A 24971-nucleotide genomic window follows, 5' to 3' on the forward strand; every position below is an offset into this window, starting at 1 on the left:
CCTTGATAGTGTTTGCGTTTAAACACCTGAAGTCCACACATATTCTGATTTGATTAGTGTCCTTCTTCAATGAAATCATGATTGGGGACACCCACTCACTCGTCTGCACCCAAAAGATGATGCATGTATCAAGCATCCTTTCTATCTCTTCGTTTACCCGTGCTACATAGTTTTTATTCATACTGTATGGATGCTTCCATATAAGTACAACCCCTTGTACTAGTGGTATCTGATGGACACATAGTTGTAGCAGAACCCTTTTTAAATCCTTGTAGATACATGTGAATACATCTTTGTATTCCATAAATTTTTTAAAGGCAACTGCTTTCAAAACGTTGTTCTAGTCATCACCTACAAAAATATTCTTCAAGTTTCCTTCATCCCACAAGTTCACCACCTTCACGGAAGGCTCTTCATACTTAATTGGTTTTTTCTTGTCAAATTTGTTTGCACGGGCTTCCACTATACAAATCTATCCTTTATATTCTCTGTACTGTGATGGATACTTCTCCCCTTCATCCAGCTGGAACATGTTGTAGTGGAACAATTTGTAATCTTTCATTTGTCAATGGAAGAGTCCATTCACTAAGTCCAAATCATCTTCTGAACATCCTTCTAGTTCCAAAACTCTTTTGTTCAGTTCCATCTATCACTTCCCTTCGTCAATTTCTTCCTTGGGTTCAGACTCAAACAATGATGCAATGTCCTCACCATCTGTGTGCATAGGTCGATTGTGAATTTTTTACCACCTTTCTCCATTGAGAGAGTGTTCCTCTTCTAGTCGTGGTTTACCTTCGCCTACACCTACCAACCCTTTTCCAAGATAGCATCATACCATTTTCTTTTTAATGGTATCACCACAAAATCCAAGACAAAAGGTTGTGTTCCAATCATGACTCGTCGTGCTATTAAGGTCCCGATGGGTTTGAGCACGTGCTGATCGACACCTACGAGTTGGAACGTTGGTGGCCACAACGTAGGTCACTCCAATCTCCTCCATGTTTCCTCTGGCAATACGTTGACTTTGGAACCTCCGTCCACAACAGTGTCTGTTAAGATGGTTTCCAAAATGCCCATCTCTACCACCACTAGGTGCCTTCTAGTGTTTACGTGAGTAACACGAGATCTTTTGCAGTCCCGAGAGGATTCTTCTTCCTAAGAGAGTTTTCACGTTCACTGTCACCGTGGGTTCCCTTCACCTCTGGCCTACCTAACACCTTCGGGGGTGGTCTCACACTTAATAGAGTTGTTCTCAACTATGGCATAGCAACAAGAATGTCTTCAACTTGATTGGGATTTCCATTTGCAACACTTGTCGTATGATATTTTGTTCCACTTGACCCCTTAGTGAGCTGTTGGTAGTGTCATTTATTTCTCTTCGTTCTGCCATTATTTCTCTTTCAATGTCGGGTGTTGCTTACTGCATTCTCCTCTTCTCATCTTTGGGGTTTGGGTAGGTGGCTTTCTTTGCCTTTGCTCGAGTTGGTGAGAACCTCCTCACCGTTACCTTCAATGTTCAAGAGGTTTACTCCCAACTTCAGACACTTAGTGTCATTGTGGTCCTCAATCGGGCCCACAACATTTGCATAGAAATTGCAGTACTTCTACCTTTGTGCAGTCTCTTGCAAAGTAACCCCACTAGTTACAGGTATGATATTGTATCATTGGGTGTCCACTTGCATCATATTGGATACTACTATGACCCCCATTATTATTATTTTTATTTCCACCTCTTCCTCCACGATGGTTATTCCTATAACAACCAAACAATGCCATATCGGTGTTTGTGTTCACCATCCCCACTTCTCAAGTAGATATTTCCTATGTCATTAAGATTTGTTGAGGCCCTCTTGTTTTTATGTTGTACATACATTCCTTGGTGGAATGTTCGACAATTTGATAGATGTCACAAAATTGCTTCTTTGGACAAGACCCCTTCGTGCGATCTTCGTTAGAGTCTATACACCTTAAGTCCCCTTTGTCACTTTGGGTGGTTTTGCTTGTCATGGTTTTGAACTCTTTCATCGTAGAGAGCATTTCTTTTTAGAGAGCTTGAATTTTCTCACTCAACTCTTCACTACTACTCTCTTTAGAAGAATCATCGTCATCATCATTTGATGATTTTCTCTTCTTTTTCTTTGTTGTTTTGTTCTCTCTCTCCACATCCATTGCTAGATTGTAAGCATCATCGTACGATGTTGGAGGCACTATCTTCATTTTTCTCTGAAGAGTGGCTTCAACCCTTCAATAAACCATCGCTTCTTTAATCCGTCGGCTAGTGGACTTTCCATCTTCCCACCAATTCTTTGAGTCCTCGTTTGTACTCCTAAATAGTTTCATCTTTAGCTTGTTTTGTGTTATAGATTTCCACCACAATTTCGTTGTCATCTTTGAGTAGTCGAAATTCTATTTGAAATTCTTTCTTTAGGTTCACCCATGTGGCCACCTTCATTTCATTGACATCGGAGAACCAGTTAATGGAAACTCCCCTTAGTGTTGCTGGGAATTGCTTGTCATCCTGATCTATCACCCCATTGGTTTTCTTTGCATGGGATCTAATTTCTTGCTACTCATGAATTTGGACAATTTTTGCTTCTGCTCCACCATGGTGGTTGATGGAGGTATTGGCTGTGTTGGTACCATAGGTTGTGTCGGTACTATAGGCTGTGTTACCCATGAGCTCGGTGTCCCATTACCCAAATGTACTCCTTCACTTGGCGTCTCCTAACCACTGGGAGTGTCTAAGCCTGGTAGGTTGCTTTGATTGTTGTGCCCCATGGTCACTTCAATATTCGTGGCAATACTAGTATCCTCAGTTTCTCTACCCTCGACTTCTTCCCTCTCCCTCCTTCGAGCCTCCCTTGCATCCATACGTTAGGCTCATCTTCCTCTTCACGACAACGACATTCCTCCCTTTCCCAGTCGAAGTTATCCAAAACTTGTAGATGTTGGTTTTCTTGGTTAATTTCTTCCCTTCGGTTCAAGAGTGCGAGAAACATCTGTGGGAGCAATCATGGGAAATGGCTCATTGATCAGTCAACAATAGGAATTACTCCAAGTGTACTCTAAACAACACCTTCAGGGATCCCTTCAAATGTGGTTTCTCTTTACAGGTGTCTCGATAGAGGCTTGTAGCATGGAGATAAAGTCCGAAGTTAATTCCTGTTCTCCTTTGAACAACTTAGGATTCTCGTCCTCTTAATTGCTCTCATCATAATATACGAGTTTTCCCATGGCATTCCCTTTTCAATCGATCATGACTGCTTCCCAAAATCTTTACAAGGAAATGGTGCCAAATGTTAATAGCCTATGATAAATTGGTTTAACACATGCTACCGTACTGCTAAGAAAATATAATGCGGAAGCAATTGCAAATGTTTCAGGAAACCAACATTGTATATTTCATTAATGCCTTCATGTACGTCACATGACAATAATAGACATGATCATAACGAAGACGAGATAAGATCTTTAATAGACTTTCCTTTTGAAAGTTGAAAAGAGAAAATAAACATTAATTACTTTATATTAGTTTCAATTCACAAATCCATTGGACTAATATAAAATAATTAATAATAAATCATTCTTAAGTTTATTAAGTTTATATAAGCTTTTTAAGTGAATAATCCAGCTGAATCAGTTGACAATTTTACGGGATTTCCTTCATTTATATAAAGAAGGCAATGTCTCTTGGATCATCATCGAAGAGAGCATGAAAGATTTAGAATTGAATCATTTTGGTATTCAAATGAAGAGATGATAAAAAATCTCCTTTTGTCTAACTGAGGCTGACGTAGTGGAGAAATGCTAAGAAAGTTGGTATTCCATCTGAAGAATAGTTAAACATTCACTCCTTACAACAGAGAAGACAAATTTCTAGAAGATTGAAGGTTACTATGATTGGTGGCACATATTCAATGTGGAAGAAAATAGCACCATATATAATTGAAGGCGTCTAAAGATTATTTTATGTTCGAAGAATCAAACCTAGAATTGGCTGAATGCCAATGAGTAAAAGTGATATCTACGTCTGAAGAAATTGTGGGACCAGGCACTTGTCTTATACGGCAAAAGAGGGCGTCAGATATAGGAGACAGAGATGCCATCTTCGAGAAGGAAGAAATAATAAATTATTGGGCAGCATTATCACACAATAATGTATTCTATTCATGGAAAGTGCATTCTAATAGATTAGAGATGGTAGGCATCTCTCTAGAAACCAAAATGAATAGAGCCTCGATTGGCTCAAGTCTATACCACTGCATAGAAGAAACTTGGATGGCGGCCATTTACAGTCTGTAAAGGTATCATCAATGTCTTTACGCAGATACATCATTTGTTTAGAAAAAGGGCTTTGTATTAGTTTAATGAAATCAAATTGCTGTAGATTGGTGTAATCTTTTACACTTGCATCCTTTTTATATTTGTAGCTATTTGGAAAGAATTTGATTACCAGTAAATTGGTTTGACACTGTCAAACAAAGGGAATGATATTTCAATTTTTTCAAATCAATTATTAAATTATTCTCTGCACACAATAAGATCAGATTGTCTTTCCATAGCAAATTACTTTGGATTTTACATTGGTATGAGAGCTTTTAGTCCTGCCAGCCTGTGGATACAAACACATTTATGCCAAAAGGAAATTATAATTTCCGTAATACTAGGGTCAGACAACATATATTGTTAGAATCGTCTAGTTCCTCTATACTTGTTGACATTGAAGATAGTCATTTTGAGTTAGACGAGGAAATACTTTTTGAAAACAATATGGGTGACCAAGATTATACTAGGGATCCCATAACTACCTTACTTAGAAGTCAACAAGAAGTGCAAAATAATGTAAACTGTATGGCAAACTTGATGGCACAATTCATGAAAAATGATAGGAATCAAAATCAGAATAATGCAAGGGAAATGGGAGAATAGGAGAATCAATTAGTGAATGGACAACTTGAAAGTTCAACTTCAGCAAGACCTTTTATGCCAATCTTCACTCCTAGAAATCCACAGCCTAAAAGAGAACCTACCATTAGGAACCTCTAGGAAGAGGTCTATCAGGATTGGGTATAAGCAAGTGATGAATTCAAAGTATCAATGACTTTTAGAGAATATTTGGATGTCAGAATGAAACACAAGAATAAGGGGCAAAGGGGGTATAATAATGAATTACCAAAAAAGATTGGCAAAATGTTTCTTCCTTATTTTGATGAGGCAGGTAAAACCTTTGCTAGAGCCTAGGTACTAAAACTTGACACGTATTTACGATTAAACCCAATGATGGAGGATGAAGCCATCAAATATGTAGCCTTACACTTGGAGGGAATTGCCCATGAATGATGGCATCACGGAACTTACATTAGGACATAATTGGATTAACACATGCTTTTTTTACAGAAAGGCTTATTGATAGGTTTGATTTCGAGGATTTTGAACTCCATCTCAAAGATTTGACTCTGCTTAGACAAACACGTACAGTGGAACAATATATTTTTGAATTTGAAAAATGAGCAGTATTAGTAACAGAAATCACTGAGAGGTAGAAAACAATGATATTTATAGATGGTTTAGCTAATACTATTAAAGGGTGGGTTAAATCCTTAAATCCACCTTCCTTGCAGTCAGCCATAAAAAGGGCTAGAGAACTAGAACCCCCTTCTAAAGGAAAGATATTTCACAAAGGGCCAAAGCCGGATTTTGATAAAAACCCTTTTCCAAACAACACACCACCTAGAAACAAATTAGAAAAGGAAGAACATGATGAATTCAGAAGAATAAAATTGTGTTTCAGTTGTAAAGAATCTTGGGCACTAGGTCAATGATATTTGGGAAAAGGAAAGATTCATTACATTGAAGTAGTATCAGAGAATGAAAATGAGGAAAACATAGATCCAAATCAAGAACAAGATCCTAAAACTGCAAGACAGGTTCAAGATGATCTACTAGGAAAGGGTGAAATAGAAACAATGATAGGGACTCCACATTTTAACATTTTTAGAGTAAGAGGGGTTTTACAAGGGCAACGAGTCATTGTTATGATATATAGTGGTGCTACACATAATTTCATTGATATTGCTCTTGTTAAGAAACATGGCTTACATACAGTGAAACATGAAGGTTTTGGTGTTAGAGTAGCAGGTGATACTACTTTAGTAAGCACACTTAAGGTTCCTCAATTAAGTATTACTCTTGGTAATTATACAGTAATCGATGCTTTTTATGTGGTTGATTTGGCTAACTCTAATGTTATGTTGGGTATTCAATGGTTGATAACTTTGGATAAATATACACAGAGTTTCAAACGACTGGAATTCTCTTTCAAAATTAATGTGAAAAAGGTAATCCTTAGAGGAATGTCAAATGGAGGTCCCTAGGTTGTATCTGCTGATAGAATGGAGGCTACTTTCCGCCATGGTTATGTAGCTTGGTCAACACAATGCTTTATTTCCACTAAGGTAACAAGTTTTGAATCTAAACATTATCAAGATGATTTGTTGCAGATTTTAGATTCACATAGTGTGGTTTCCAGTGACATACCTCCAGGAGTACCTCCAAATAGAGGTTTTGAACATACTATTGAGTTGGAAGAAGGGGCAAAACCAATTGTTACTACTCCTTATAGACATCCTAAGGCATTTAGAGATGAAATTGAAAAGGCCATTATGAAGTTGCTGGATATGGGACATGTCAGGCCTAGTTCAAGTCCATTTTCTTCTTTAGTAGTGCTGGTCAAAAAGAAAGATGGAACACTTCACATGTGTATAGATTGTTGTGCTCTCAATAAAAAGACCATAGAAAATAGGAATTTGATTCCTCTCATTGATGAACTGTTAGATGAATTACATGGTGCTGTATATTTTTCTAAATTTGATTTAAGATCCAAATACCACCAGATTAAACTATAGGAACATAATATTCATAAAACTGCTTTCCGTTGCCATTATGGTCAGTATGAATTTTTAGTCATGCCATTTGGACTAACAAATGCTCCAACAACATTTTAGTCTTGTATGACTCATATTTTTAATAAACAATTGAGGAAGTTTTTGTTAGTTTTCTTTGATGATATACTAATTTGCAGCAAGACTTGGGAGGAACATTTGCGCTGTATTGATGAGATATTGAGTATAATGAAATCACCGTCCCTTTATGCAAAAGCATCCAAATGTGAATTTGGTATGACAATTTTTTAATATTTGGGTCACATGATCAATGCCAAAGGTGTGCAAGTTCATCAGGAGAAGATCAGAGCCATTTTGGATTGGCCACCTCCATGGAATCTTTCAAATCTAAGTGGTTTCTTTGGTCTATGCAGTTACTATAGGAGATTTGTTAAGGGATTTTCATAGCTTGGATCACCACTGACAGATTGTAATGATCCCATGTTTTAGCCTTCACGTTCTCCAAAGTCTAAGTGGAGGATAAGAAAATTAAAGTCATTCAATTAAAATTAAAAGGTGACTTTGTATTAATAGTTTCTAGGGTATGTATTAATTATTGGAAGGACGGAAGCCTCTCGTGATTTAATTAATTATTGCTAGGGAGGGATTTCTAAAGAATGCATTAATTATTGGAAGGAGGAAGCTTCTAGCTCTTGCAATTAATTAATGTTTTAGTTCCTTCTAGAAGGATGAAGAAAAGGATAAATAGGACTGAAAGTCTCATTGTTGAGCATGGGATTATTGTATCGGATGATTGAGAATTGCATTTGATAAGAGTTTGGATGTGTGAATCACATATTTTTTTTGGCAATAGAGGACGTTCATTCTTTGTTGTAACATTCTAGACGTCATTCCCTTAGGGTTTGGCCTTTGGAATACATCTCTTTGTACTTGATTGCAGCATTTTAGAATGAATATAATCTCAACAATTGATTCAGCTTTTGGTGTCCATTACAGTGGTATCAGAGCTATAAGTCCTGCCATCCTGTGCAGATCTTCAACATTTATGTTTGAGCATGCGACAAGGGCTTTATAATTTTCGCAATACCAGAGCAAGACAAAGTAGGAGTTCAGACTCGCTTAACGAACGAGATAGTTCATTTGTGTAGAGGGACATACAATCCAATCATACAGACACAGAGGAGACATTCTTTGAACAAGACAGCAACATGGGTGAGCAAGATGTGATGTTCAGAAAGTTATTGGGTACATTAGAGAAGGGGCAACATATGCAACAGGAGCAGAATAGGATGCAACAGGAGCAGAATAGGCAAATGGATGTGATGTTGCAGCTTATGGCTAGACAGATGGGTATCAACATTGACGATTTGTATGTTGCTCCAAAGTAGAAGGTAGTTGATTCCTCAGGTGGGATCGAGACACGTATAGAGCCAGCCAGCTATGATGTTGGTGATGTGGGCATTTCAGCAGAGTCAGTAGAGACATGCGTGCAGAGTCAGGAGACCACATCTGAAGCCTTGTCAGGGGATGATGATGTAGCAATAGTGGAATTAGGAGAATGCAAGGGAACTGTCATATCAACAACCACTTCTATGTCAGTTGAACCATCCAACGAGGAGTTTGGCAGTAAGCATACGGTTGTAGATGTGTGCTATGATGATAGTACACTTGTTATTGCTAATGAGGTGAGCAATATAGTGACAGAGTCATATTATACTATCGATCAACAAAGTGTTAATGTTCACTCTTGGGATAGTACTATGTTCAACATGGATACAACATTGTCTTATGACAATCTAATGTTTGAGGCTGATGTTGATCATTCACCTGAGCGGAGTTGGGCTCAGTTTTCACCATCTACAAAGATTCAGTTTTGTGTTGTAGTAGTTGGGAGGAAGATGTTTCATAGATCTTCTATGGAGCCGCCTTCTGGTGACATTCAGACTTATACTTCATCAGCACAAGTTTTGGGAGCTAATTTGCAGGACATGTGGTTGATCTTAATGATGTTCATTTGTAGTTTGTTGAATGTCCATATGGATATCACACATTACTTCAATTGGGATCCAAGTGGAGGTTGGAGTTCATTATGTTACTTAATTGCTTGAGGACAAGCAATTTCAAGGAGGGCGGATTTGTAATGATCCCATGTTTTAGCCTTCACGTTCTCCAAAGTCTAAGTGGAGGATAAGAAAATTAAAGTCATTCAATTAAAATTAAAAGGTGACTTTGTATTAATAGTTTCTAGGGTATGTATTAATTATTGGAAGGACGGAAGCCTCTCGTGATTTAATTAATTATTGCTAGGGAGGGATTTCTAGAGAACACATTAATTATTGGAAGGAGGAAGCTTCTAGCTCTTGCAATTAATTAATGTTTTAGTTCCTTCTAGAAGGATGAAAAAAAGGATAAATAGGGCTGAAAGTCTCATTGTTGAGCATGGGATTATTGTATCGGATGATTGAGAATTGCATTTGATAAGAGTTTGGATGTGTGAATCACATATTTTTTTTGGCAATAGAGGACATTCATTCTCTGTTGTAACATTCTAGACGTCATTCCCTTAGGGTTTGGCCTTTGGAATACTTCTCTTTGTACTTGATTGCAGCATTTTTAGAATTAATATAATCTCAACAATTGATTCAGCTTTTGGGCAATCCTGGGTGTCCATTACACAGATCTTACCAAAAAGGGGGCATTTAGATGGACTGAAGAAGCACAATAGGTATTTGACAAACTCAAAGAGGTAATGAGTTCTTGTCCGGTTCTTGCACTTCCTAATTTCAATTAGTCTTTTGTATTAGAATGTGATGCTTCAGGTGAAGGATTAGGGGCAATTCTAATGTAGAATAAACACCCTATAGCTTATGAGAGCAGGAAACTTAATAGTGCCGAAAGATTGTTTTCAATAAATGATAAGGAAATGTTGGCAATTATGCATGCATTGGCTAAATTTCGGCAATATCTAGTTGGTGGCCGATTTCTAGTTAGAACTAATCATAATAGTCTGAAATATTTCTTGAACCAGAAAGATTTGAATGATAGGCAACAGAAATGGGTTAGTAAAATCCAAGCTTATGATTTTGAAATTGAATATGTCAAAGGTAAGAATAATGTTTTTGCTGATGCATTATCTAGGAAACCAGAAATAATTTTTTTTATCAGGGGTAACCACTGATTGGAAATCACTATTGTTAGTAGAATATTCCAAGAACGCATTTGCTTGTGATTTAATGGATGGAAATGTACCGGATGACAGATATAAGATCATGAATGATATTATTTACTACAAAGATAGAATCTTTCTTGTTCTTGGATCTAAATTAAAATTAAGAATTATATAGGCAGTTCATGATCTTCCTTTGGTAGGACATCCTAGTTATTTTAAAATTTATTGGCAAATACGTGAAAGATTTAGATGGAAAGGACTCAAAAATGATGTCTTACGTTATGCGAAGGAATGTATCACATGCCAACAAAATAAAGCCAAGCATTCCTATCTAGGTAGACTACTTCAGCCTTTACCTATTCCACAACAAAAATGGGAAAGTAATTCCATGGATTTTATTACTGGTTTACCTCGAGCACAAGGTAAAGATTGTATTTTTGTTGTGGTTGATAGATTAACGAAATTTGCCCATTTCTTTGTTATCACAATGGAATTCACAGCAATTCAAGTTGCTGAATTATTTTTCAAAGAGGTATTCTATTTGCATGGGTTGCCAAGGAGCATTATGAGTGACAGGGATAGTCAATTTTTGAGCATCTTTTGGGAAGAATTGTTTCGACTGATAGGCACAAAGTTGATGTCATGTCCCCTCTCTAGCGACATGATTCCTACAGTAGATTTGCCTATCATCGACTCTCGTAGGCAAATGATTTTGGAGAGAGAGTCATTCCGTTGCCAGATGATTGCATTTTGCTCTCAGAGAAGTATAATTAATCCTACGTCCAGTAAGTGGGGCCTACATGTTCTAATGTTGAATTGAGATTGCACTTTTAATTTTATAAAGTTATTTATTTAATTTTATAAAGTTATTTAATAATAAAGCGCATTATAATAAGATATTATAAAAGACGTTTCTAGAAGCTTCCAGTGACTTCTCAAAAAGGTGAATAAATAGAGGACAGGAGGCACCCATTTGAACAAGCAATTGTGTGGATTCTACTACTTATCATATTGGAGCAATTTGTGGTCTTCAATCTGCAAATTTCCATTAGGTCTTTGGGAACAAAAACTCCCTTGGATCTGCATAACTGAGGAAGTGAGATATCTTCTGAAGGGTTGCTCATTAGAGATGGTATTCTGCCATTTCATGAAGGATCATTTATGAAGGGTGGTTTTGAGGATTTTAGTTCTTTGCAAGGGTTCGGAGTTCATCCTCTTCTTACAGCATCAACTGGCCAAGTTTAGGAGAAAAAAACTGTGCTTTTTCGGATGAGATTTTGATCAAGTCTAAACTCATATTTTGCTCATAACTCTTCATAGCATAGGAGTTTGAATTTTTGCTTGGGAAGGGGTTATACAATACCCTAAGGCGTCTCAAATTTTACCAAGGAAAGCATCCAATACACAGCCAATTATTTGTTGAACAGGGCCGTACATGTCAGAGCCGTACCAGGGCACAGGTCACAAAATTGTCTTCATATCACAAACTGTTCAGAATTACCTTCGTTATTTTTGGAGGCTATTTAATTAATACTAGGCGATTCATCATATATCATTTGGGGACTGTTTGGAGGGCTGAGGAATTTATTTTTAAAAAAATGTGCCAGAGCCATACAGGTACGACAGTGCTGTAACAAACAGGAGCAGACCTGACCACATTCAGCGATTTACACCAGCAGGGTTGCAGACGGTTAGGAAGAGGTGCCATTTAAAGATTCATGCATGTGACACACTTAACTGCAGATTTCCAGGTTCTTGATTTTAAAAATTAGGTTTAGGACTGTAGATGCTTAGACGCTGTTACCTTTAATTGAAACATTGCAAAAATTGCTATTTCCATTAGAGTTTGTACAAATCAATCTCTGAATGCTAATAACAATCAAATTTTCCTAAATATTGTTGGTATCAACTGCACTTGTTTCATCTGTTTACTTGGTGAATTGTTTCAAACATTATATCTTCATGCATTCATGGTTGCATGCTAAGTGTTTGACGAATTGCCAAAAGTCAGTTTGGATAACCCTTATAGTAAGGGTCATCTCAGTTGAACCACAACACCAGTTACCATCCAGAAACAGATGGTTAGACGGAAATAGTAAAGAAGTGGGTTGAAGGATATCTTCACAACTATGCGGTTGGACATCAAAAGACTTGGATTAGGTGGTTATACTTAGGTGAATATTGTTATAATACGACATACCATATGTCTATCAATATGACCCCTTTTAAGGCTTTCTATGGATATGATGTAGTATCCTTTGTTGATCTTGCTTTCGACCATGGTAATGTACCCAAAGCTCAGAATTGGCTTCAAGAAAGTCAAGATATTCTTAAGGCACTCAAGGAGAACTTACAAACTGCCTAGAACCAACAAAAAATTTATGCAGACAGGAAGCGTACAGAGCGCAACTTTGAAGAGGGTGATTTAGTATAGCTTAGATTACAACCATATCGCTAGTCTTCACTCAAACACAGTAGTGCTGAGAAGTTAAAACCTCACTTCTATGGACCTTATCAGATTGTCCAAAAGATTGGTGTTGTTGTTAATGAACTGCATCTTCTAGTAGGCAACCGCATACATAATGTCTTTCATGCTTCTTATCTCAAGAAAGCATTGGGCAAATAGATACTCGTTTCTAAAGAATTACCCCCATTGGATTCAAAAGGCAAACTAGAAATGGTTCTTGACAAAATTTTGGATGTTCGTGAATGACATGCATAATCAGTACATCAAGGAATATTTGATCCAATGGAAGAATTTACCAATGGATGATGCTACTTGGGAAAGCGAACAGGTGTTACAACATCCTAATTTGCAGTTGCTTGTGGGCAAGTAACATGAGGGAGGGGAGAGTTATAATATTCACCTAGGAAGACTTTCCTTTTGAAAGTTGAAAAGGAAAAATAAACTTTAATTAGTATATATTAGTTTCAATTCACAAATCCATTGGACTAATATAAATTAATTAATAATAAAACATTCTTAGGTTTGTTAAGTTTATATTATAATAAGCTTTTTAAGCGAATAATCCAACTGAATCAGTTGGCAATTTTACGGGATTTCCTTTGTTTATATAAAGAAGGCGATGTCTCTTGGATCACCATTGAAGAGAGCATGGAATATTGAGAATTGAATCATTTTGGTATTCAAATGAAGAGATGATTAAAACTGTCCTTTCATTGGATCGAGGCTGACCTAGTGGAGAAACACCAAGGAAGATGTTGGTATTCCGTTTGAAGAATAGTTAAACATTCACTCGTTATGACAAAGAAGACAAATTTCCAGAAGATTGAAGGTTATGGTGATTGGTGGCACATATTCGATGTGGAAGAAAATAACATCGTATATAATTGAAGCCGTCTAAAGATTATTTCATGTTTGAAGAATCAAACCCAGAATTGGTTGAACACCAATTAATAAAAGTGATATCTACGTCTGAAGGAATTATGGGACCAGTGCACGTCTTATACGGCAAAAGAGGGCATCAGATATAGGAGGAGACAGAGATACCATCTTCGAGAAGGAAGAAATAATAACTTATCAGGCACCATTATCACACAGCTGCATATACTGTTTGTGGAAACTGCATTCTAATAGATGAGAGGCAGTAGGCATCCCTCCAGAAACCAAAATGAATAGAGCCCCGGTTGGTTCGAGTTTATACCACTGCATCTAAGAAACTTGGATGGCGGCCATTTACAATCTGTAAAGGTATCATCAATGTCTTTATGCAGATGCATCATTTGTTTAGGAAAATAAATTGCTCCATATTAGTTTAATGAAATCAAAGTGTTGTAGATTGTTGTAATCTTTTACACTTGCATCCTTCTTATATTTGTAGCCATTTGGAAAGAATCTGATTGCCAATAAATTGGTCTGACACTGTCAAACAAAGGGAACGATATCTTAATTTTTTCAAATCAATTATTAAATTATTCTCTGCATACAGTAAGATCAGATTGCTTTTCCACTAGCAAATTAGTTGGGATTTTACAAGATCCCGATGAAGATGCCTTTCTCGTTCATGGCAAGGTGTACGTATATACCCGAAGGGTTGCAACCCAACCGTCATGTCACAATAGATTGCCCTTTGGTTACTTAACAACTTCCTAACAACATATTTAACTATTCATGAGAGATAATACAATCTTACGGACAATAGGTACACCCAATCTTGAAATAAGTTTTGGTTATGAGGTTAAAATTACTAAAATCTTGAGCATCCTTAGCAAATGGAGTTAGTTCAAAACCATTTTGGTTATGTTTGCTCAATTTTGAGCATTTTAAACTATTTTTTGTTGTTGTGTATGCCCATTTTTTGAGCATTTCAAAGCGTTTTGGTTAGTAATGCTCAAATTTTGAGCATTTTGGATGGGAGGAGATAACTTGAGGAGATTTGACCATTTTTCCTTGAAGGTGGGCTCACTTTTAAGGTAAATGGTCGAGGAATATTAAAATAATTAATGTTTTGGAAAAATAGTTTTAATCATTTCTCATTAAAAATAGATAACCTTAATAATGAACTTGGTGGAAGACCACAAGTAAACTCAAAAACTTCTGAAAGCAATTAAAAGCTTTGGACCGTTAACGAATGCACAGGAAAATGAGGATTTTTTTATGCCGAATCTCAGGATTGACACAAATTTTAAAATTTCGAGTTGACAAAAATCTGGGCAACAAGACTAATGTGGACTTTCTGTTTTTCAAAATAAAATTTTCTAGTGCTTATCTGTTTACTATGTTTGTTGGGGATACACTGCTGGGCTTCCTGTCCCCTTTACCCAAGTTATTGTTCTATTTAAATATCATTTCCAGCTTTCAATGGGTACATCTAGTCATCTCTTTTAGGTCTTTCCATGTTTCTGTCACCTGCAAAAGGAACTGGGACTCTGGGACATAGTTTACTTGTCATCCTGATAATTTATCTGTTAGTAGTATATCTGTCTGGAGCCTTTTGATGCTCCACCTTGGCTATATTGTGTAGTTATAAAAATTGTAATCGGATAGGCTGCTGCCTATTTCGGCTGAGGATTTTGAGTACAAAACTGTAAGACCTTTTAATGCCAAGCTACAAAGGTTTCAATGACACTATGCAGTCTTTGCGGGGATTTAATCAGCATCCTTGTTGCTGTGATTATTATTTTGTGATTGTAGTTATAGAATCTTCTATACAGTAAATATTTGAAATTCTGTTCATGTATTCCTTTCCTGGCTATGGTGTGGAGTTGTAAACAAATATGTTCTTATGTATCAAATAAGGTTGTTGATCATAAAACTGCTGCACCTCACTGTGCATCTGCAAGACTGATTGAAATGATTGTCATTGACATCAAAGATACGAAAGACAAGTTAACTATCATAAATGTCAAGATGAAGATTGATACCATTGAAGTAATGAAAATAAATAAGTGACACATCTTAGACAACAAGTACATACTTTGCATATATCAGCACTTCAAGGAAAGATGCAATGTCAACCTAAACGAGGTCATCTTTATGTAAGCACATATGTAGGAACTACACAGTATTGACATATCAAAGGATGTAGAGTCAATACAATGACGAGTTCACAAATGATATTAGTGATTTCCTTATGGTAAGATTCAGCAGTGGTAATACTCAGTGGAGGAGTAATTAACATCCAAAGGAGCAATGATATATTATTGAAGTTGATTTAAAATGTAGAGTTGTATGAAGTAAATCTCAAAGTCATCATTTGTAGAATGCTAGAAGTCAAAATAAACAGACCATGTCAGCTATGGAAGACAAAGCCATTGAATTAGGGAGTTTCGATAAAAACAAAACGTCATATGTATTCTGGAATTGGTGACTTACAGAGATCAGCCAGAGACTAATCATAGCAACAGTTTATTCAGCATGAAGGACTCAGAACATGTCAGCAAAACTATACATCAGCGATTATGGATTCAAATATTGCAGACCACCTTTGTATAAGCCACAGTGACATTAAGGCTCCACAATAGCAGCGAATACATGCAGAAGTAATCAATATTAGAAATGATGCCATGAGGGACTTAAATTATCATTATCAATTAAAAAGGATCGAAAGTTAATTAGTGTTGAACAGAGTATCATGCAGCATCGTTATGTAATGTATAGGATAGACAATGGAAATCTGAAGCAAGTCCATGTCATCAATTGGAGAAGAATGAGAGGTAGCGACTAAAGACAAAGTCTCCTACAAATGCAAAAAAATTTAGAGCTAGAACACTAAATATACATATTTCCAGTAATGACAGAGATGTTCAACTTCAATAAGAAATGGTGATATATATATATATATATATATATATATATATATATCACCATTTCTTATTGAAGTTGAACATCTCTGTCATTACTGGAAATATATATATATATATATATATATATTACCAGCATCATTGTAAGTTAAATATTAATGCACCGTCAATATAAGCGACATAAGACAAAGACCATAAAATTGGAAAGATGCAAATGTTGGCAATCATAGAATGTGAGTTTAATATGGCAACAAAGAGCAGTTTACTTACTACCAGACCTGTCAGAATGTAACATATGGACTCTAAAAGGCTGAACGTCATGTACGGATGCTGATAGAATACAAATCAAAATCAATGATAAAAAAATAAAATAATAAGAGGGAGTAAAGGTCAACCATATTAAAAAGACAATGACCTCAATAAGTACGCAGAGATAGATAACAAGCAATAGTGGCAATGGACAAGTCTAGACAGCTTGTGAAAGAGGATGGAGACTTGAGTATTGAACAAGTCAAATTAGAGTGGAGTGATCTGACGAGCAAATCTTGAAATTTAATAATATATCAAAGGAGTTTCCATAACCATACGGAAGTGGCTCACAAAAAGAAGTAATTTGACTATGGTTGACAATGTAAGAAACGACAACATATGGAGTTAATAGAGGTAAATTCATCAAAGCTTGAATGCAGCGATAGGCCTCATGTGTGACTTGGATGGACAAACAAGCAGCTCACATTGACGGCAATGAGTTTTCAAAGAAAAACCAGATGGGAGAAGTATGTGAACACATCCACATACTATATGAGTCAGAGATATACCGTCAATCAAAAGACATTTGAATGAAAGCCATGTCAGCAAAGAGTCTTCAAAGTATTTAATATGGGAGAAGAATGCAAGTTTGGATAAAGTGTGTATTTCAATAAAAAGATTGAACACAGATTACATCAACAAAAGATATGTGAAATTCATATGTTATGTAGAAATTATATGGAGAGGGGTCAACCGTCAAAGCCTATTAAATATTGTTTGGGGGACAACCACATCAGTACGCTTGATTTTTTATAGAAGAATGTCGAAATAAGGAGGATAAAAATAACAATGACTAAGTTATTGGATGAATAATTATTAATTTAATGAAAGGACACATTCATTAGTATTCAAAAGGTTACGTCTCTTATATTTAGAAAATATATAAATAAGATAAATAGATCATTTGAAAAAGAGAGAGTATGAGATATATGTGAGTAGAAGAAAGAACACAAAAATTTATGGACGATAAAAATGAATGAAAAAAAGGAATAAGAAAGTAAGCAGATTGGAGTAGTAAGATATATTTGAAAAGAGAAGAAAGAGTATTGTGCAGAAAGAAGAATAGAAGAGTGAGTAAGAATAGTGTGAGAAAAATAAAAATATTGAATGAAGAATAAGTGAGAGAACTAGAAAACAAATATATATAATCAGATTGAAAATGTAATGTCCCCGTTTTTGGCAAGTCCGTGCAGTTGATGGAATTAGCTCATCATAACAACCCTCGTGAATTGATAGGGTGTTTTGGGGGTCCCAGTTGTGGATTTACTAGTTTTAGTAAGTTTATTTTTGGCAGTTGCTATTTTTGGCAGTGTAGTAGGTGGCTTCAATTGGTCGTCACCTGCAATAAATAAGGTTAATAATTGCATGAGCTCTTATTTATTCATTAATTATTAAGTTGCATTATTATAATAATATTTATGTTATTATAATAATGATTCAAGTGTTGAGTTCTTTTGGGAAACTTTCATAATTTCTAAAGTGGAGTTTTTTAGGAAACTTTGGCCAACAAGGGTTTATAAATAGGAGCTTTCATTGGAAAAGGCACATTTGAATAATTTATTTTCTTTTGTTGCCTTTGTGGCATTTTTTGAGTTCTGATATTTTGTGGCCCTTGCTGAAGTATAAGGGTTTTGAGTTTGAGAAGTTCTTAGCAATTGTGCTGAAGTATACAATTGGCGAACATCTCTTACTATAAATTCTGTGGCTAAGGAGAATAATTTTGAATATACATCTATTGGTTTCAGGCTAAGGGTTTTTGAAGTTCTAGTGATTGTTCTAAGTATTTCTGCAATTTGTTGCTGTTGTATAACAATTTGTGAGTTCTCTTACTATCCTTACTGTGTTTTTGGAGATTGGATATTATAAGTTATTGACTGTTCTGAATTGAGAGATTGGAGAATTCCCACCAACTGTGTTGCAAATCTGGGAATCGATTTAACATTGGGAGTTGACATCTTGGGTCTTGGAGGAGGTATTTGTTATTTACTCATTGTGTCAACACAATTTGGGACATAGGGATCAAAAATGGAGATAGGCGGCTAGCAAATTCAGTTGTCCATTCAAATTAAACTCTATAGAGTGCCTGCATTGTTTTGGAGGGGCAACGTTAATTATTACAGACCCATCGTGGATGAGTTTGGGATATAATTACACCTAGATTTGATGTGGGGCTTATTTTCTGAAGCGGCTACCTTTGCTGGGCAAAATCAAGACAAATAAGAGTCAACATGGGCATTAATCTGGAGTCTACCAGCTTGCATGGGCCTAGGGATCAAACCCCCTTTGCAAATGCATTTGGCAAATATCAAAAATTAGTTGAAAATCATTCTTCCTAGGTGCATTGTCTATTTTGATTTGTAACAACACACTCTTTTCATTCGATAAATTCAAATTGGGTTTGAAATTTAGTGTTTACTTACAGTATTTCCAATATTTGGTTTAAGTATTTTATACTCTCTGAAAAATTCATAAAAATCATATGTTCTCAAAAAGGACAAAATAAAAAATATTGTTCACTTGCATCAGCATTTGGGATAGAGACAAATTCAGAATTTAGTAAATTGGTATAGTGAGCTGAATTGTCCTGTCCTTCATCATGGTTATCTAGAAAATTGCCTCTATCTTTTAATTATTTGGGTGTGGTAATTTGGAATTGAGAAAACTGCAGATTGACAAACATTTGGAGTTCCTTAATATTGTTTGCCAAGTGTTTGACTAAATGCCAATCTCTGATTAGTAAGGGAAGTTGATGTCTGTTAAAGCCATAACCGATAGGGGTTATTATAGTGGTATCAGAGCTTGCTTACAAAGTGTTCGACAAAATGTCAAACAATTGAATTATAAAACAATTTGGTGTTTGATGAAGTTATAACCGGTTGGAGTTATTACAGAAAATTTGATATATGTATATATTTATATCTGTGTGGAGAAAATAAATAGTATATTCTATTGAAGACAAGCTTCATGAAGTTGAAGAGTGAATAAATTCAGAGATACATATAATAGAGGAGATATGAAAATAAAGTGTGGTTTAATTTTCCATCATCAGTTGAGTTAGCAACATCATCAAGGTGGAAGAACGGTTTGTGTGCAGTGGGTCGGTGCTCATGAAGACGAAAAGTGGGGTTTGACAGTTCTAGTAGGTCAGTGCCTATGAAGTGTGGGAGTTGGAGCTTCTAGTGAGTCGGTGCTCATAAACATTGGGGTTGGAGCCTGTAGTAGGTCGTAGCCTACAAAACATTGTAAAAGAACAGTTTATATAAGAAAGCATCTATTTGTCATGGTTTTCTCCTGCATTGAGTTTCCACATAAATCTTTATATTATTGTGTTCATGTGCATAATTGTTCATTTCAGCATTTGAAGATAATTGTTTGGATAAAAGTTTTTAAATTGGTAAAATTATTGTTACACTAATTCATTGTGCATCTGCAAGATTTCTACTCTCTTGCTAGCCTGGTAATAGATGTAATTAGCTCTGACTGATGTGTATATTTGACAAATTATGCACCAATATTTCTTATTCAATTGTTTAGATAAAGTTCCCTGAAACTGATGGATCTGCTTAACAAGCTTTACTGGCATCTTATCGTGTCTTCTAAAATTCTTGTTTTGAAAAATTTGTGTCATTTATTGGACTGCCATTTGTATCTCATAGTGCCTTTGACTCTTGCACTTCTCCTGCAGGTGTTACTTGGTACATATCATGTATTAAATTTTGTGACCACTTCTTTTGCAGAAGCTCATCTAGAGAAGGTATTATCTCCTGGTTTTAATAGGTGTTATTCATGAAAATGTTCTTAGGAACATGTTTCATGAGTAATGTAGTAGCTAATCTTTTAAGAATCTTGGAACAAATTGTTCCAACCTTTCACATGCACTAGTTATTTTTGAACAAGAGCTAGGTTCTAGTTAATCAAGGATTACAAGCTTTATATATAGTGAAATTTAAAGAAACAAAATTAAATATCAGCTATTCAGCATCAGTTTTATTGTTGCAGACGGCAAATGGAGTTCTACATGAGGAAATAAAGCAGTATGTGGTTTTTGTATTAGGTGAGCATTAAATTGTTGAATTCTGAATTATATTGATCTTTTTTTTCTTAATAATACTTGCCTATATTACCGTAATTTGTTAAGATTTAGCTTTGAAGATAACTTCAGTATCCAAAGCGTATTCTGCTCTTTTTTGTTAGTATAGTTTTCTTAGCTGGCATTTTGAAAAGCACGCTACCCATGACTTTCATAGGCCACTTGGATCTTCTTGTAAGTGCCTTGTTTATGTTGGCATGTTCACATTATCTTGTCATCTGTTTATGTTTAACTAGGCTAGCTAAGTTTACTTACTTAGTGTGAGTCCTAAATAGTAGTTTTCTGTTTGCCAAAATGAAGTTAGTCATTTGCATATTTCATGACATGTGTTGTGCTCAATTGCAAATGATTGCCACATATTAGACTCATGCTAGATAAGGTACCAGTTACTATCCTTTTTATGGTGCTATTTATTAGCTTCATTCTTGCTCTATATTAACAAGGGCTTGTATGTATGTTGCAGATAGTTGTTAATTAGCATAATATAATCTTGGTGGTTTCTTCTCATGATCATTTGTTAGTTCATTTTTAGCTCATGTTAAGAATATTGTAAAATGGTTCAATGAAATTTGAGATATATACTCTTATATTCCTACAGGGTATCAAAGTCAATCCATTTGAGCAAGTTTTCCTTGATTGATGTCATGCTTTTTGTTCATTCTTTGTGAAGGAGTCTCAGTTCCAAATCTTTCCATTTAGAGGCATTAGGGTGCAGGGTGCCAACTCTTTTGGGTGGGTGTTGGAGCAAATCAAAGCGCAGCATTATTTCCAAGGATAGCCTTTCATTTCACGTGAAACCAAGACTCAAAGATCAATCTATCAAGTTTGCAAGTTTGTGGTTGTTTTGTTTGCAAAGACCTTTCTAGTAAAGGTTGTTGGAGAAAATATCACATCTGCATCACACTTCAAGTGGCTCAACACCATTTCATCAAAAATGGATAGCTCTACCAAAAACCTCATTTTCCCTTTAATTCTGCCATATGAATGGCTCACAGTTTGAGTAGAAAATTCTAGAATAAATGTAGCAGCATTAGTGGCTGTTTTCAGTGACCAAGGAACTTTTTTGATGACTGTCTATTTGTGAAATTTTACAATACCCATTTTACGAAGATGGATTTACTTGTCGATGGACTTTTCAAATGAATAGTGATTGGCAGATTTTTCTGGTGAGTATTTTATGCTCATTTATAAATGTCCTTTTGGCAATTGATGAAGGTCATTGGCAATTCACGTCATTTATATAGTCTTTCTCTATCAATATTACGATTGCACAGTGGATATTCCGATGTCGTCACTTGCCTTTGTCTTTTTGTCTTCTAGGAGTAAATTGTTGTAATTTTTTTGACTTGTTTATTTGTTTTACAACTTCTCACAACTGTTGGAAACGTGGTTGAGAACTCTATAGCATTGTGCAGCTTTTTTGTCTTTATTGCTCCATTTGAGTGGGTTTTGGAGCAGTTCTTTTTAGGGCTTATGCATAGCTAGTGTTTGGTCATTTTTTCTGGTGTTGTATTTAATCTTCAACTGCATTTCTCAAGAGGAACATTTTGTGCTCAATATTTGTATCACCTTTATTGGAACTTTTGTGAAAACTAGGAAGTACAACTTTGGGATTGTAATGCATGAATTTTGATGCCCTGCATCCCTTGTGTCACATTTACATTCCTCTTCCTTGGTGCATCGTGTAACTTTGTCTTTTTGGTAATGGTGATTCCAAGCTTTTAGTGCTGTCAATTCACATAATTGTAACACTCAGAAACCACAAGTGTAAAGGCTATTGCAAACTAAAGGTTTATGGATAATTATACAAGGTGTACAACCAAGACCTCTTAAGGAGTCTAACAGATTCGTTTATATTAACAAACATGATGAAGCATTAGGTCTTATTGTAAAGAACCTTGCTCTTATGCTGAAGAGATTCTGATGTGTTTATTTGTTTTTGAAAGTTTTTTCTTTTTTCGTTTTTTGATTAATTTTTTTTTTTTACAGAATTATGAAACAACAATCCAGTGAGATTTTAATTGCACAAACTACTAACTTTATTTTCAGTCATGCAATATTCATAATGCTTAGCAAATTGCAACATAAATTTAGTTTCTTCAGTATAAATCAGAACCTGGCAATTCTTGGTTTCCAATGTGGATGTCTACAAGAGTTTGCAGCTTCTCCAATCCATGCAATCCAAGTCATGTCTTCCGGCCCTATTAAGAGATCGCTGCCTTAGAAAACTGAAACACTGCCTGTTAATGGTGATTGCATCTCCACTAGTTTCAAACACTGAGCCTTTATGTTGATTGGAGCTTGTATTTAATGCTCCCAACACCACTTTCAGACCTCCAAATGTGTGAATAAATACCCGATGCTGCCTCCAGGTATACCAGCGACTCAGCAAAATGCCCAAACACCAACCCATGTGCACTCGACCTCAGTAAAGTTGCATACCAACTCCTTAACCTGCAGCACATAAATTGGCACAATTCATTGGCCAGTGATTCACCAACTCAAAATGCAGATTTCTAATTAGAATTCATGATTCTATCAGACACAGTTTCAACCCTCATCAATAATCAAAATGCAATTGGAATGCTCGATCAAGTCTTGGGGCTTGTTTTTATAACATTTTAATTCAATATCTTCCTCATCTCACCAATGGTTAGTAGCTTCACCCACACACTTTTCACTTAAAACCAACTTTTCTTTTGGTTGCATAACTGAAGTACTTTTTAATAATTAATTGTATCAAGTACTTTTAATAATAGCTTGACTTGGGCTTATGAGTTAATTAATTAATTATAACTTAATAACTTTCATTATACTTTTAGCTCAAGAAACCGTCGAGTGTCTATCAAAATGTAGAAATAGCTTGACCAAAAGCATCTCCCAAGTGCCCTGCTAAAAATGGAAACTAGCCCTAGTGACTTACTATAAAAATTATAAATATTAGTCAATTGCATAAGACCCTCAAATCAAATTATTAGCTCACGAGGGTTGCAATGATGAGTTAATATAACCATACTCTTGAAGTCTACTGAAAAGGTGACATCACACTTATTGGCATGAATGTACCATAGAGTTTACAATTTCATATTGAAGATGAGACACCACTTGCAACATAGGCATTGGGGGACATTGGGACGAGTTTCTGGGAAAGCGAAAAAAGGGCTTCAATTTGGGGATGACAACAGGGTGTTGGTGGTGCTGGAATATACTATGCATATAGTACTTGAAATTCTAGTTATGAAATGATGGATAATAGTAAAAGAACTAATAAATTATAATACCAAATACTTGAACAAAACAAAATTGCAACATGAATATCAAATGCATGTGTAACAAAATCATGTACATACACAACAAAATCATGTACATACATTCATAAATATGTTTATGTTGTGTGTGCATGTGTAATAATGACCTTTATGGTAGCTTGTAAGCCCCCTTTCTATCACAAGTGTTGCAACTGCAACTTTTTTTTGCAGAAACCCTTCGTGGCAAGATGGTGGTACACAAGTGATGGTGGGGGGACTTTGGAATGCCAAGTCCCTTATCCAGGTGTGGCAATTTTTTTGGGGAGGGGATGAGTCCCCATGTTACACTGATAAATTATAAAAGGGATTACATGTGTTGTGTATTTTGACACATCATAGGACATCTTGGATTGGAGATAAGATGGGCGTCACTTTTTGTTGGTTTTAGTCCATGGTCTTGTAACATAGATCTCAGAATCAAAATTGGCCTGAACTTGGCAAGGACAACCTGACTCGAGACTCAACCAAAACTCTAAAAAACCCAAAAAAAAAAACTAGGTTTATGAGGAGTTTTTCCTAGGCGAGTTTTTGGAGTGTCCCAGGTCCTTGGGACTCAGCCAGGGTCACACAACTCACAACTCACTAAGACTTTGAGAGTTTGAGAACTTTGCTTTGTAATATTTTTTGACTCTTTCACGTATTGTATCTCTTATGTATTATGTGCATGAAGTTGAGGTTGTGTAAGAAACTTATAGTTGTTAACTTACCCTTGGATCTCTTGTTGGTGACACTTGTATTAGAATCTTTCTCTACAAGCATATATTATTCTATTGTTGATTTCCTAAATAATATATTGGGTAGCTTTTGGAGTGTAGGTTTTTCTCCTGAAAGGGTTTTCGCCATGTAAATCATTGTATTTGGTACGCATGTTTATGTTTATTTGTGTTAAGTTCTTGTAACTATTGCAAAGATCTTCAAAGTTTTGCATA

At 35.7% G+C, this 24971-nt stretch overlaps 1 protein-coding gene across 3 annotated transcripts in view; it reads left to right on the forward strand.

Moving 5' to 3' along the window:
* The window catches only part of LOC149558653 (UMP-CMP kinase 3-like), a 219602-nt gene that overhangs the window by 140497 nt on the left and 54134 nt on the right, over positions 1 to 24971 (forward strand). For all 3 annotated transcript variants that reach the window (XM_089832782.1, XM_089832781.1, XM_089832783.1), the window contains exons 3-4: positions 20330 to 20398; positions 20644 to 20698. In XM_089832782.1, coding sequence (XP_089688908.1) covers positions 20330 to 20398; positions 20644 to 20698 — 124 coding nt within the window. The remainder of the gene's footprint in view (positions 1 to 20329; positions 20399 to 20643; positions 20699 to 24971) is intronic.

The sequence above is a fragment of the Cupressus sempervirens genome, chromosome 5 (assembly GCF_028749045.1).
Source record: "Cupressus sempervirens isolate cs-2001-9-10 chromosome 5, ASM2874904v1, whole genome shotgun sequence".
NCBI lineage: Eukaryota > Viridiplantae > Streptophyta > Pinopsida > Cupressales > Cupressaceae > Cupressus > Cupressus sempervirens.